Below are 16,473 nucleotides of genomic sequence, written 5' to 3' on the forward strand. Positions count from 1 at the left end.
GTATATCAGAACACTTTTCCTGAATTTCTTCAGTTAAGGCCAGGTTGTTAAGCTGATTTAAGAGTTCTTATTTCTCTGACTGTGGAAAACTGGTATTTCCATTTTCAAATCTAGTGATTCCATAACTGACTGTCCAAGCAGACAAGAAATATATGGGAAAAAATAGTGACTTCTGACTGAGATCTTGTACAATAACTTTGTTTACCAATGATGACTCCAAAGGCTGAAATCAGGATATAAAGATGTTTCCTAGTCTTCATATTTTAACTCATTTCATCTATATGACTAGGGTTGAAACTTAAAATAGTATTAGTGAACTCTCTGAATTCCTTTTACAGAAAAAGTAAGAAGAACTCTAGAAGCTCATCTCAAACTGTAATGAAATAATTACATCTTAGGTGAAAATGACCCCTCAGGTTCATTGGTATAAGATATTACACTTAACATGTGCTCTGAAAAAAAATTGGCATTTTTTATGCACTTTTTTCAACTCTTTGCAGTTTATACTCATTATATGACTATGACATTCATAGCTGTTGTCTTTTGGAATAGGGGCAATGAGGTGTCATTGAAAGTGTATTTGGTTATATCAGATAGCATGAAAAAATCAGATTAGTGAGTAAAGCTAAATTGGGATGAAGTGCCAGGAAATTAATCCCACACTTACATCTGAATTTTTTATTTCTCTTCTGAAGATCAGCACAAGGTATTTCATTTAAGAACCCAAAGGCCCTCATGGAAATTATGAGACTGAAGACAAACACTCTACAAAATAGAGAGCTAATTTTGAAGAGAGAGCTACATGATATCATGTAAAGAAAAAAAAAAAATTTACTGAATATTGTAATATGGTCTCAATCTTGAGTTTATGACCCTTTAAAAGTTTCACCATTCATAACTAACATATCCATCAGAGTCACCAAATCTGACTAGTTTTTTTCTTTTTATATTTTACTCTTGTGAAATATTCTATTTCTGTATGTCCTTCATTGCTTATGTCTGATTGCATAGACAACCAGAGCTATATTAATATTGCTACTGTCAGTCCTTTGATTTTTTTATTTGCTGAATCAGAGAGATTCCTAAAGAACAAAGTCAATAGTTTGTGATGTACACGTTGGAATCCTTCCACAGGTATCTTCACAAGCATGCACTCACCAAGGGTACTGGCATTCAGGCAGTAGTTTCAGTAGAGCTAACTGCAAAGGGTATAGGCAAAGAACACATCTGTACTTGGCACCTCCAAGATGCTTAGGTAAACAGGGAGCCACTCAAACAGATGAAGATCCTTTCTTGAGTAACAGCATGTGAAGGAAAGGAGTCTGCAAAGTCCTCTGTATTAGGAGGAATCTCATAACTTCATTGCATCTCAGTCTGCTCATTGCAAGGAGCTTGGACAAAGGAAAGCTTCATGGGGCTGATGATTAAAAAGCTCAGGCTGCAGCAGAGATAAATCATTGAACCATAGAGTCATTTATATTGGAAAGGTTCCTCTCATCCTATGACTTATATGGTGGGAGAATGCCTCCACCTGGCTACAGCCTTGTTTCAGGGAGTTGTAGAGACTGATCAAGTCTCCCCTGTGCTTCTTTTTCTCCAGAGTAAACACCCTCACTTCACTGAGCCCCTCCTCATAAGGCTTGTGCTCCAGCCCCTTCATCACCCTTTTCTGGACATGCTCCAGCACCTCAGTGTCTTTCACGTAGTGAGAAGCCAAAACTGAACATAAGATCAAGGTGTGGACTCACCAGTGCTGAGTGCAGGGGGATAATCACTGCCCCAGTCCTGCTGGCTATGTTATAATCTGAGTATCTTTCTCTAATATGATTTCTAAATATTACATTTTGTTACCCAGTAGTAAGCAGATGTAGTTATTGTATGTCTCTTAATGCTTAATTAAGTTAATTGCAGTCTCTACAGATTTGAGATTCAGACAGGTCATGATGTTCTTTTGTGAGCAGGGACCTTGTAGTTGTGGTGGCTGCCACTACAAAGACACAGTCCTGAGGTGTTCTCTGACTAAAACCAAAGTCTGTCATTTTAGAGAGTTAAGTCATGTTGCTTTCACTGTAAAACAGGATTTGGAACCAGACAAACAAAAAGGGACAGTGAAGAGGAAAATGGTATTTTGTTTGTGTGCCAGATGTATGAAGCAAAGCAATACAGAGTCCCCAGGCAGGTGCAAAGGAGAGCTGCCTTTTTGCAAAAGTCAGGCCTTTTCAAGCAGCCAGGCCTTTATCAGTAAACTAGTTTTAAATCATAACAAACATAATCCAACCAACCACCATGATGGGAACACATAATGGTTACATGGCTTGTTTTTCTACCTCTAATTCAGCCGAGTCACTTTCCAATGGTCCACTTCTCCTGAGCCATGATTTTACAAGGCCCTTTTTTTGCAAGACTTTACCTATATGCAGCAGTATTTGACAGATTTTAGCTATTACATCTTCGACAAGCAGAAAGAGGGAATGAAAAATTACTTATAACTTGGAAAGTAAGCCCTCTAAGAGTTTGTTAAGTGCCTCCTTTGAAGTAGGTAGTGAATTTACATGAAATTAGGTAGTGTCTAGATACTGCAAGCCCAGAACTACATTTTCCTGCACACACAAAGATACAGAGATCTGCCAGCTGCTTCTTTCCTTAGCTCATTGAGTTAATGCAGAAATCTGTTTTATCACTTTTCCCATGATTGACTTCAATACTGCTTTTAGAAGCTGCTGTTGAAACATTACTGATGGATGATTGCACAGAACGATATTGCCACCTCCCTTCCTTGACACAGACAGTGGCTTTGTGTCCTTCAAAGTCCAAATTGCATTATCCAGGAAGAAGCTGCGTTATGAGAACTCCTAAAGGAAACATTAGGAGGAAAACTAGTGAAAGCTTCAAGAAATGCTAATGGACCTCTAAAAAGGTCTTATCAGCCAGAGAGTTGGATTGAGGAGAAGCCTAGTCCATTTTTTCTACCATGCTACCAAAATTCTGTTTGAAAGGAAAAATCTGCAGTTCACAATATGGGCAGCACTGATGTGTTGATTATTTGCTGCAATTGACTTCTTTTTTCACCAAGATTTTTTACACACACACACACACACACACACACACAAAGTGGATTTGTTTTAAATTTGCAAACAAAGCCAAACAGGTAGAGATTCCATTTTAGGAATTTATGCTAATATCAGTACAGATAATCCCCTGGAGACATCCCTTCATTTTTGTTTAATTATTTTTGAAAAAAGTCTAGCTTTAATCTGAAATATATGCAAAAAAAAAAAAAAAAAAAAAAACCAAAAAAACCCCAAAAAACTATCATAGAAGCAGTTGAGATATGGTTTGGTTTATTTTCTTCTTGGCTATATCCATTTTTCCCAGCAATGCAACTATGTTTTGGAATTGCTTTCCTTTTTACATTTTGATGTGATGTGTTGCATGTATTATAGAATGTGTGTCTTTTTCTGTTATGTTCACTCAGGTAATATCTCTAATGCTGGGAATATGAATCCAGAAAGTTCATTTTTCTATTGAGAGTACTAAAATACCATATGCTTTGGGGTTCTATATAGAAATTTTTGCAAAATATTTCATTGTTTCTGTTCCTCTCGTTCATATAAAAATATGTCTGCTATTGAATTGACAGGCAACTTTCTCAAGAAAATATGAATCCTAAGCAGAATGTTCCTTCTGACTTCAGGAAGAATCATGAAGGTGAGGGTTCAGAGTAAGATATCTTATCTATGGTATGTTTTTCTTATTTGTATTATTTCTGATAACATGTAGATTTAGATCACATTGCCTTGCAGTCCAGCTGGAAAGCCTTAGCTTACTACATATCAAAGGCCAATTTCTTCCTTATCTTATGTAAGTTGCTACGTGGAGCCCATGAGCAGCACTTGGAAGCCTAAAGTAAAAATCTTACACTGTGAAGAATAAAAGTACAATGTGTCTCTTCAAAGTAAAAGATGGTTGCTTCTCCGATAGGACTGTAATCAGGGTGAGAACAGAAAATTATTAGCTGTTTCTGTTTATCTTTCAGCATTGCATTATCCCAGTAAGACAGGAGAAAGACAATGCAGTTATGGTAAGTAAAGATTTTTCTAGACCACAGAGGGGAAAAAAATTCTTGAAAAAGTTTCTTGGGTTTCTTTACATAATCTCTAAGTGAAGACAGTATCTGTAGGCTCTTACTGAGAAAAAAAAAATAATTTTTAAGTGTCAAAAATGTTTATAAAACACTCAAGAAGTGGGCTATTGTGTTAAATAAGCCTCAAAACCAAAATTAAGTATTGCTGTATGTGCATACTAATGTGAGTATTCCAGCACTCATTGATCCCTTGTCACACTTCAGTAGAATTTTGCCTCTCTCTTTCCAATAAATTCAGCATACATTCATTCTTGTGGAAAAACCTTTGTACTTGTCTGGAGTTTAATCAGCTTTGTTTAAAGCTTTTTCTTCAGCTCAATAATGGAGTGTTAAGGAGCTGCTTAAGAGATGAGGATTTTTCTAAAATATCTGCTTGTAGGAATATTTAAAGCATTTTTAAAGATGTGTAAAGGTGTAAAATATTTTTTCTTTGGTGGTATAAAACCTTTCTGCTGCTTCATTCCCAAATTACCTTAGAGGCACGTGTGTAAATGTGAAGTCATTGATATGTGGTGGAAAGGTTTTGCTTTCACATTGGGCCTCATGTTCCCCTGTTGCTGATATTCTGGCTCCAGGAGCTATTGTTGTGCCAGACAGAGGCCAGAAATACTCCTGGACTGGCTGACTGGCATCACCATTCTAATTGCATGATCCTTTATTTTAAAAATACCTCAATTAATTTTACTTTGAAATTCCTCCTAATTTTTAAGCTAGTAGTGAGAAAAAAAAAATGTAAGTAAAGCGTACAGAATATGGAGAAATGTTTATACTCATCTGTAGGGTTTTTCTAAAACAACTTCTGTGTGTTAATGTATGAAACTCTATTCTCCTACAAAGCTAGCCCAAATTCTGTTCTTCCTTTGGAACGTCTTCTGTTAAGTTTTAATCTGTGCAAGAGAGTTCTCAAATTGCCTTGTTTAGTTTCTCAAGGCAGATATTTCAAGGTAGAAATAAAAATATTTGCAACATTTTTGACACTTTTAATTCACAAGATTTTTCAGATGTTATAGTAAAGGAGTTTCCTATCTGTAATATTTTCTGAAGTATCCAATTTAAAACATATACTAATGAATACATGTGTAAAGCAATTTTAAATGTATTATACTGTAAATCTGAATCCAATAGGCTGGATTAAAATATTTGTCATAAGTATGTTGCCAAAAACTAATTATTCTCGTGAGTAATTTGGCAAACACTATGAAATAAAGGACACATTTGAGCAAATAGGATTTGATTGTGGAGATTTCATGCACAAGGAAAGAGGCTGGAATTTGTTGATATAGGAATTTTAATAAAACATTCTTCTAGCTGTACTGCAAATGACCCCATGGGTCTTGATATCTCCATGTGACTTGTTCTTATGAACAGTCTGTCTAACTTATTTTGATTTTTATTGAAAATTGCACTTGTACATAAACCCTGTACACAGCCTGGTACCTAAGCAGGTTATGAATTTTGGCCTACCTCTTCTTTAAGTTTCAGTTAACTAACTAGAGACAGATCTTCCAGACTTAATCCTTCCATTTTCAAAGGCTTACCCAGGCTTTGAGTTCTGTGACTAGGACTAAAGTGATTGGACACTGAATGCTTAAAATCCCTCCAAGGCCTACAGATTTCTCTCAAGTGCCACTACAAACTCCATTAAAACTTTGCAGCAGGATTATGAGTCTCAGAGTCACTAGGCATTAAATATCTTGCCATTGTACATGGTTTCAATCTGCCAGAAGTTGCACGTTGTTCCCAAATATTCATACATTTCACTTTTTTTTTCTTTGATGCTTTCTTGGAACAGATAAAGATACCTTATCTCATATCAGACAGATCTTCACCAGTCCTCAACTGGACTTGAATCCTCAGTTTAACCCAAGGATCAGAGAATACTATGCAGAAGTGCCATTTGACATGGTGACAGTGAAGATAGGAGCAGAACCCTCTAACTGCCAATGCCACGTACACCTCGATGACAAGAAAGGGCCAAGGTATGAGCAACAAAACATGAGTGAAAAAACTTAATTTTGGAAATATGTTATGTTCCAGATTTTTTTTGTTTCCAAAAACTCAAATAGATTAGTCACAGAATAGTCAGAGGGAGTTCAACACAGAGACTTGTATTTATTTCCAGCATCCTAAAGGCAATGGTCATATGTTATCCTCAAGTCATAGTTAACCAATATCCAGCTCCAATATCTCACCCAGCTTCTGCAGTCACTGACAGCATCAAAGCTGGTTGGGAACAGACTATGACTACATTGCACACAGTAGATGACAGAGAATTTGAGCTTTTGTGTCCAGGTGTTAATTTTGCATGGTGCCCTAATCTACTGCCCTGCTGTGCTTGATCTGTTTACATGGGTCAAAATAGGGCAGTGGTTTCAATAGAAGAAATAAGTTCAAATTTACTAACTCAGAACAATCCATTTTTGTCATAGTTGTCATAAGGGATTGTCATAGAATCACAGAAGTCACATTTTAAAAGACCCTTAAGATCATCATGTTCAACTGTTAACTCAGCATTGCCAAGCCTACCACTAAATCACATCCCTAAGTGCCACATCTACACAGCTTTTAAATTACTCTCAGGATGCTGACACAGCCTCTTCCCTGGGCAACCTGTTACCTTGGTCTCAGCCCTTCCATCCAGCCTATCCAGATCCCTCTACAAAGCCTTCTTCCCCCCATCAGATCAAGACTCCCACCCCAAATGGAATGTGCATTCCATTAGTGTTATCTGCAAATTGACTGAGGGTTCCCTTAATTTCCATGTCCATATGATTGGTTTGGCCATCCAGCTGGTTTTTTACCCAGCAAAATGGATGTGAACATAAGGTGTGAGCAGCCTGTTTTCTCCAGAAGAATTCTGTGGGAAACAATTCCAAGGGCTTCACTAAAGTCTAGGTAGCCAACAATCACAGCCCTTCTCTCATCCACTGAGTAGGTCATCTTGTCATCCACAAGAGTCCCAGCTTATGAGATCTCTTAGAGAACTATAAAGCTGGACAATAGAGGAGAGAGCAGAGTCATCACTAAATATCATATTTGAGCAGTGATCCACAATAAACCACAATGTTTAATTGCTGCTATGAACCCTGACATGGTTTTGGCTTTCCCAACCAGCTCTGTCAGAGACAACAACATGTACCAGGGACAATATCAACAGACATTTTGGGTATGACCTAGTTTTTAAGGTTGGGAGGAACAAAAACTGTTTATTTATCTGGGTCAGGTACCTCAGAACCAGAGAACTGGCTTATTTACATACTAGCCATTAGTGAGAGCAGGGACAGTGATTTACTTGGGAAGAAAAATTCTTAACCATATCAGAGCTAACTTTGCTTCATGGCATGAAGTGCTTAGTCAACACACTACCTTTTGACTGACTGTGAAGCAGATTCTTTGACCTAGAATGTCAGCTACTTAACCAGAAAGTCTGTGCAGTTGTTACTGATCTGATGCCCAATATGTTTCCTCTATTTTCAATAAGAAATCAGTCTTGATTAATAATTTCAAAAGAAACTGTCATTATATTCTTCCCCCCAACATTTTCCTGTTTTAATGTGAACTGCCTTGGCAGTCAACATGAATATATGTGAAAACCTCAAAGATTTTTTTCTTTCAGTAGAATGAGAAAGAGCAGCAAGATGCTTTTTACACTGAAAAACCCTGCATGTGCAGATTCAGCATTTATTTATTTTTCAGCATTTATTTCCCTGCTAAAGGAAGAGCAAAGATCAGCTTTGCTCTGGTTTGTCACTCCAAGTAGTTTGTCTGGGAATCCATCACATTTGGCTAGTGGACAATTGGGCCTGAAGGAATTATTGTCCCTAATGGTTTCAATCACAGATTTCATGTTAGAATATTTGCTCCTGCCACTGTTTTCACTCATTTTCACTCTCAGTATTTTGTCTTAAAAATCCTGTTTCACACTGTTTTTATTTAAAATCTCTTGTATTTTGTAAGAGAAAGAAAATGTTGGAAATAGCAGCCTCTAGGAACAAGTTTAGCAGCCATAGATAAAAGAGTGTACATCTTTGTTTCTTTAGTGCTTATTGCCCTTCTTTCCTATTTTGTCATACAGCATTGCAAACTACCCCCTTGGCCTTGGGCTGAACAAAGTCATCATTGTCTTAACGGATGATTCGCAGCCCAGCCCTGAGGTTGTGAGCAGCTACAAAGTCACAATTTATCGAGAAGACCGCCCTAGTCTCCCTTTGTTTGATGACTACATGATATGTGGGTTTGTGCAGGTATTGTCTCTACATTCTTTTGCTATACACGTTAATAGAAATAGCTGATTTCTGTTCATTCCATGGTATAAATTAGGGTACATGAGCCAAAGCTCATGCAGAGCCATGAGATTGTTCGAAATTCAGCATTTACACAACATTTTGGCTATAAAAGGCAAGCCCAGCCTAAGTACCTGTTACCATATACTTGAGAACTCCAGGTTAATTAATCCTTACCTTGGTGAGCCAAAACTTTCTTATAACTTTTCTTAACTGTCTCTCTCTGACATTGGAGCCATGGAAATCCTTTTACCAGGAAGGATATTTAGGATGACATTGGTATTTATCAGTGTTCAAGACAAATGCTGCTACATAGTTTATGGATGAAAACTGTTTATTCTAGATCAATAAACACAATAAAAACACCCTCACTCATAATTCCAAAGGTAGGGATGATTGTTGCTTACATCACATTTGTCCAAATACAAGTTTGGGAATGCACATCATTTACTTCCTACAAATAACTGTCCTTAGGAAGGAGTGGATCTGTTGAATGAAAAAAGGACCAAATATGGCTCAATAAGGACTGGGAAAGCTGAGCTCAGGCTAAATTAGACACAAAAATGGAAGAAAGCTAATGAAAGTAACAATGAAGAGAGTGAAACAGTTTCAGTGAGTGAAACAAGAGTGATAAAAATATTGTGCATGAGAGAGAAAACCTGGGACACGTGCTGGATCAGAGCTGTTAATATTTCAAAGTTTGAGGACTAAATTTTGGTTGCGGCTTGATATAATTGACAAAGATAAACCAGCCAGTTCAAAGCAGTAAGTGACATTGTAAATGGTTACCATGGGCAGTGCATTTTTCTGTGGAATTTTAGGCAGATTAAAAAGATTGCTGGATTCATTCCAGAGCATCAAGGAGTAATATATTCTGTATAATTCTGCAACCAGGAAGCAGAATTTTCAGAACTACTGTGTTGAAACTATCATGCTTGTTCATGTCAAATATCTAATCCTATCTTTATTTATTGTCTGTGTGAAGGTCTTAGTATATCCTTTAGCAAAATTTTGCTTCCCTTCCCTGGTTTCTTTCCATATACTGCAGAAGAGGTTGAGAGATCAGGGTGGTAGAAGTCAGATCATTTATATGATGGGGCAGATCAAGAGGGATTTTGTTTTTCGTTTGGAGAAATAAGCAGTAGGGCTTAAAATGAGTCAAAGAGATTATAAATATTGATAGCAATTTCTGTGTTAACAATAATTATCTCAACCTGCAAATCAGAATTGCCAGAGAAAATGTAGGTTGTAGTCATAGTGTACTGACTGCTGACCTGAATACCTGATTGTGGTGTTGTCTGGCCCTCCACCTAGTCTCTGTCTCTCCTCTTACACTTCTCTCACAAGCTCAAAAGGTCAAGGACCGTCTTCTTACTATTTGCAATGACTCAATGCTACATCTAGTAGCTGCTACTAGTAAAATAAGAATAAACACATATAATACCTGAGATTTCAGTTCAGTTGTACAGCAACCTGCATAACATCTTAACTATGACCTACTATGAAAAGGAGAACAGCAGTAAGTTGAACTGGAGTTATATTGCTAGGAGAACACACTGTGCAAAAATGTGAGAAAAGCTCTTTTTGTTTCCTTATTTGGGACACATATCTCAGTGTAGGAACAGGAATTCAACCTCAAAAATATCTTCCCACACCAGAGGTTACACTGTTGTTAGTGTTCTATGATACCATTTATGAGACTGAGTATGAATCTTTGAAGCACTGTGAAGGCAAAGAGATCTAGACTGATAAAAATGAAAAGTGTTTTAAAAATTTCTTTTGATTGAGCTTGGATTTCTGCTCCTCTGCGAATAACCACCCTCTAACTAACATAGTTGTTCAGCACTAGGGGTGACTTCAGGAGTTTAGAGGGAAAATGAGATGAAAAGCATTCTTGTGGTATCTAATAAGCACTGTGAAGATACAGTATGAGATTCTGAAACAACTTTTAGATATGTTAGAGGCAAACTTATCAGAGAGCGACTTTAAAAAACAAACAAAGGCTGGAGCTGGAGATAGGAAAAAATGCAGACTTTTAAGTGTTTTAGAATACCATTTCTATTTGTTAGAACAGAATGTATTCCCTTTTACTTAAAATTATTTTTTTTATTGATACAAAACTCACATTTTAAGCAGCATCATTGCATTTTGCTCTTTATACGAGAAAAAATTGCGCAGTCTTGCAAAGCCAGTTGATACAGCCCCATCAGTGGCATGAATACTTGTTCTCTCAGTAAGGAGACCCTGTTTTAGGAGAAAAGGGATAAACACAGCCTGATCTGATGGACTTTCCTTGGGACACTTGACTAGGCACACATGAGGAGAGAAAGGCCACTGGTAGTGGAGTGGTCTTTCTCATAGAAGGCTTCAGTTAAAATTGTAATCCAGCAGCTCTTTTTTCTCAATTTCTTCTGTGGTTAATCTCATTAGGATATTCAGGTTTCACTGCAAGATGATACTAAAGGAAACTTACAATGAAAAGACAAGAGTGTGGGATGTGGTTTCCAACAGCCTAACAATTCTCATGCAGTTGAATAATCCTGGATTAATTTAAAGGCATTGATTTGAGAAGTGTGTGGTTCTAAGCCTTGCAACCCCTAAAAAGAGAAAAAAATATTGTCTCCTGTACTTTTTGATAGTTCCTGTACTTTATAATATGCCAATTAAAACCAAATTAGTGGAGGATAAATTGTCATCTTACAAGAATACCTTCAGCAGATTTGGCTGTCTTCTATTCTGTGTTCTGTGTTTTGACAATATTGTTTGGACTGCAAATGAAGAGGTTATTGATTTGTGCTTGAACTTACTTTTGTGCAATTGCTGACAACATTCAAATTAAGTATCCTTGAAAGAAGTAGTACCATTTCATTATCACCTCTGAAGCTGTGATATGGAAGATAGTCAGAATCCAAGGCAGTCAGCAGAAAAACCACTGAGCTCTTAAGACAGAGTTATCAGCATCACTCTCAACTGAAAGATCCCAGACTATGTACATACTGTCATAAAGGACAAAATACTTTATTCATTATTGAATTGTCCATTATCTTTAAAATGCAAAGATCTATCTATGCCTCATTTGAAATCTGTGGATGGTGCCTCTTTGATTGTTAATATTTACCTAGGTGCAATCATGGAGACTAAATGCTGATGTGCTTAAGGAAGCTTTTTTGACCCTGTGAACTTCTGTATCTATTTGTACCTACAGTGCTCTCTTGCCACATGACTTGTTTCATTTGTTTGTTTGTTTGGTCAGTTGGTAGTGGGAGTTTGGGTCTGGTTTGTTGTTGTATTTTAATAATGCAGTTATTTATTTGGGTTTGCATTTATATTGACAGCAATGGATATCTAATGCTGTATTTTATAGCGTAGTGTGTTTCATTCTCTGTCATTTTCTTTTGTGCATTTGTACATTTGATTCCAAAGTCAGTGCAGTGCAGTGTGCTGATGTTCTGGCTGTCCTACAGCTTTTACAGGTTCCAAAGAATGAACTGATTGAACAGCTTCAAAAACTTCCCCGATTTTTATAGAACATCGTATTCTTATGTATTATTATCTCTTGTATTTTTGTATCTTGTATCTCTTGTAAATCCTTTTATCATATTCTTTTCCTGATAGCTTAAGAAAGCCAACAGAGCTTATGATGAGGTATAGCATTGCTGACTGCTGCAATGCAGCTAGAAACAAGGTGCTAGAAAGAACATGTTTATTTCTCTGTCTGTCTATTAAACTTCCATTGATCAAAAAGCAATTAAGACCTAAGACTAGCATATTAACTATGTTTAACTTTAGTATAGGTTTTTTGGATTAGAGATAAAAAAGCTCTTTATAAAGGAAGAAGACAAAAAAAAAAAAAAAAAAAAAAAAAAGAAAGGAAGTAATTTCACTTTTATGCTTAGGAAGATATGAGAATACTTATTTTTTTTTCAGCTCAAGTTATACTTTTCCAAAGGAAAGTAAAATAGTCTTACTTTGCTTTAAGATGTGTGCTGTTTCCATTGCAAAGCTTTTCAGACAAGACAGTAGAAGTAAAAACTGTCAATTATAGAAATAGGTATTAACTCTTTGCCTAATACTTTTATTCAGTGATTTCAAAGAACTTTACAAATACTAAATAATGTAACAAAAATAACCAAAAAACCTTCCCCCCCCCCCCCCCCCAAAAAAAAAAAAACCCACAAAAAACCGAAAAAACAACTCAACCCAACCAAACAGCTTAGTAAAGAAAGAAAGAAATTGTCCTACAGGACAGGCTGGATGCACACTAGTCTCTTGTGAATTTCCCATTATATTCATTAGATTCAGTGTCACAACCCAAACAACCCATGTCTTCTGTCCTAAGGACATTGTAAATGCTGTGAGCAGACTCTTAGGTTTTGCAGTGGTTATTGTAGCAGCAGCTGACTGTCTTGGCAGTTCTGAGTTTGAGTGTCATGCTTAAAAAGCCTTGGAAAATGCATCTCTGGAACTACAGTCTAATTATATCAGCAACCAGACTGTATCTTATTGGCAAAGTTAGCTTACTTGCCTTTTAGAGAAAAAAAAGAGTATCCATTAGAGGAGCAATCATGTGTTGCATTCTTCATTTTTCTGCCTTCTCAGGTACAGAGCTGGTGAATTTTTTTTTTTCAGTGGTTTTGAATTTTTCAGAAAAAAGACCATAAAAATTCCCCAGATGTCAAAAATCGAGGTTGTTTTGTTGTTGGGTTTTGTTGTTGTTGTTTAGAAGAGAATTCTTTGATTCAGTGAGGACTATTTGACTTAAAAATTTTAGCATTCAGCATTTCTGTTGTTACAACTGTTAGATGTTTTAGCCATTGTACAGTCCAGAGTTCTAACTCTTTTCAAGGAGGGAGTGGCTGGGATGACCAAAAAGCTCACTCATTAGATCTGAAATAGCCAAGTCTAAATTTTCCTCAGAAACACTGGTGAGAGCACAGTATGACAATCATGTTTTCCAGGAGCAATGCCAACTTAAGCATCCCTTTCCCTGCCTGCAGCTACTCATGAAGCAGATGGGAAAACTTTTTTAAAAATGAACTAGTTTCTAGGGTAAGGTTCTCATTCTATGTGAACACAAGGGAGGGGGGAAGTGCAGGGACAGAAATGAGCTGCTGAGCACAGAAGGAGGGTTAGTGGGTGCTGTTTAAGGCAGATAGTTTTTCTTCATGAAAAAATTCACATTGAGATTGGGTTTAAAGCTCTTGCTGGTTTTAAATGAGCAGGAGCTTCATGTCCAAAAATTGAAGTGATTTCTAGGTGGAAACACACTAACCATTAGAAGTACTTTTGCATTGCTATTAACCTATAAGTTATTTTGTTTCTGTGTGACTGAAACCCTCTTCCTAGGAAAAACAAAGTGAGGTTCACATAGCCTAGAGGAGCAAATATGTAGCAAACTGAACATGTGTTAAATTGTCAGTAGTTCAGGTGAAAGCTACAAAATAGAGAGCTAACAGAGAGAGACTGCTGTAAAAAGAAGGCTGAGGTCTTACATCTTCAACTTCTATATGTCAACATGGTTCAATTAATTACAGGAGAGTAATTCCAAATTATACTGATTGAGTACCTGTCCTGACAGAAATATACAGCTGAATTCTTTTCCATTATATCTGCCAGGCAATGCTTAGGAGTGCATAAAACTGCTGAATTTTTTAGTAGTTTTCCTCAAGGGAGAGATATAAATAATAAATACATTTAGCTAATTTTCATGTAGAGGGTTAATTTGTGTATGTGTATCTCAGAGCAAACTTTGTAGAGTCAGCGTGTTCTGTCTTTGTCAACATCTATACCACTGGGGAGAGAAGGCTCACCACATTTTCTTAATTATACCAAAGACTTTTGTGATGATTTAAAGCATGGCTCTGTAGATGAGTCAGAGAAACAATTAACCATTGTGATGGATATCCTTTTATTTATGCAGTTCTGTGCTAAACTCCTTATGGATCTCAGAATCCTGATGTTGCTATTAGGCTGACACCTTAATCAGCTGCCAGCATGTGCTGCATTAAGGAAACATCCCAAAAACACAGCAGAGGGAATACATCATCTGAGGGAATCAATATAATGCTCTAGAAATCAAGTCTGTCTTTCACCTATCTACTGTCCATAGACAGTCTGCTCTATCATCTGGTAGTCATGAGTTCACATAATCAGTGCTCTCTGTGAGACATCTGCACTCTTAAGAGGCCACACAGAGCAAATGGGCACAACTTGGGCATAAAATTGAAAGAAATAAAATAATGGGTTTGTATGTGATTCTATTTGGGCATCTCTTGCCCTGAGCATGGAATATTTTTTTTTCTGTAACTCCAGTAGGCTGTGTGTGATTAGGATCATCATCCTCCTCTCCAATACTTTGGGGATGCCACATTACAGAGCCTGAATTTTAAAGCTCAAGTTCATGTTGGCTCCAGCTGCCCAAAGAAAAGTTTACAGTCTTCCAGGTTACAGTATTTTGCTTATGCTCCTGATTTTGTATTTTAAATTATATTTGTTGTCCTTAGTCTTCTTTATGTAGTTAATTTTCCTGTTTAACATGTGATTCAAGATTAATACCAGATAGTCTCCAAGAAATCTTTCCAGAAGTTTCAGGCAGAGACTGAAGAGAGCAAATGTTTCCATGTAGCAGCAACTACATTTGTCATTGTTGTAATGCAGTGTACTTGGGAAATGGTGTGTTACATGGATCACTGAAGGATAAATTGCCACCAGTGCTTTGAGACAATCTATATGAATACTGGTTCAATGATTCAATAGTGACTGGGATGACACCAACACACTGATTTGGCTTATAATAATTAGCCAGATTCCAACCTTAGTTTTTCTAATGTTCCTTTTCCTTGGTTGGCACTCTTGTGGATAAGAACTTCTTAAGTCAGGAGTGATATCACTGTTCAGCACCACTGAATTTATTGACACAACTAGAGTTGTTTGTATCACCTCCTACCTCAGCAGTGGAGAAAAATTAATATCCCCTAACATTATTTTCTTCTTTTATGTGTTTGCAATTTAGCAGTCTTACTAGGAACATGCCACCCTCCTTAATGCTCTGTTAGGTGACTCTTGAATTGTTTTTTTGCCGTTATGCTGCTGCAAAAAAATGTCAGTAGTGATAAAAGGTAAACCTCTGTCAGGTAAATGAGCTGACAGAGCAATTTCATTCTTTTGTGTGCTCAGGCCATTCTTCCCTTTCATACAATTACTGATGTCATCCCATGAGCGTGCATGACACATTAAAGATAGAGAAAACTAAGATCTGCCCATAAACTAGCCAAGGAGAAACTCATAATTACATTATTAAAAGTATCAAGGAGTTAAATTGTGACCTGTATGATTGCAACTGGTGAACAAAATCCTACTGGTGCTAGTGAGGTGTATGGTTGGCCATTTCAGCCTTATAATAGCTGCTCCCTACAGTGCTACAGGATGGGGAGATGCTGAGGCAGATAAAGTGCTGTGGGTGCAGATTCTGTAGATGCACTGCTATCTCTGAGCCCATGACAGACTGTTAGTACAGACTGGAAGAGATCCAGGTTTTTCTGATTCCTTGCCTGTAACCAAAGGATTAAAATGTCTTTTTAAATAATAGCAGCTAATCATTGTGGGTGGCTGTGAAAGGAGACAGATGACAGTAAATGCTGGGTAGGCAATTCAGCTCCTGGGAGAATACTGTTCTCTGGAAGAGTTTATCAGAAAACTTCTTTTTATATATTTTTTGTCAGATATGTGGTTTTTTGTTTGTGCTAAGTTATCAGCCAATCATCCCACATATTTAGATTTTCAGTTATGGTCCTTTGCTCTTATTTTTGATATTTTTAAAATAATACAGGTCCAGTAACACTACTAAAATCAATTACATTTTGCTAGAGGACTGGTAGCAGTAACTTTTGCAAAAGACTCCTCATACCACAGACTTATTTTGTGCTTATTTTTCTTCCTCTCTCTGCCCTAGCCAGTAATTTCTCCATGCATTGCTGCATTGTGGTGCAGTTCAGGCAGAAAATTATAGCTTGGTGGACTGGTGGAAAATAGGGAGCCACATGCTCA

The 16,473-nt window shown here is 37.0% G+C and overlaps 1 protein-coding gene across 4 annotated transcripts in view; it reads left to right on the top strand.

Moving 5' to 3' along the window:
• Positions 1-16,473, top strand: part of CPED1 (cadherin like and PC-esterase domain containing 1) — a 140,818-nt gene that overhangs the window by 67,295 nt on the left and 57,050 nt on the right. For all 4 annotated transcript variants that reach the window (XM_079303056.1, XM_079303055.1, XM_079303058.1 and 1 more), the window contains 4 exons: positions 3,641-3,708; positions 4,037-4,081; positions 5,937-6,123; positions 8,220-8,388. In XM_079303056.1, coding sequence (XP_079159182.1) covers positions 3,641-3,708; positions 4,037-4,081; positions 5,937-6,123; positions 8,220-8,388 — 469 coding nt within the window. The remainder of the gene's footprint in view (positions 1-3,640; positions 3,709-4,036; positions 4,082-5,936; positions 6,124-8,219; positions 8,389-16,473) is intronic.

This window comes from Erithacus rubecula (assembly GCF_903797595.1).
Source record: "Erithacus rubecula genome assembly, chromosome: 4".
NCBI classification, from domain to species: domain Eukaryota; kingdom Metazoa; phylum Chordata; class Aves; order Passeriformes; family Muscicapidae; genus Erithacus; species Erithacus rubecula.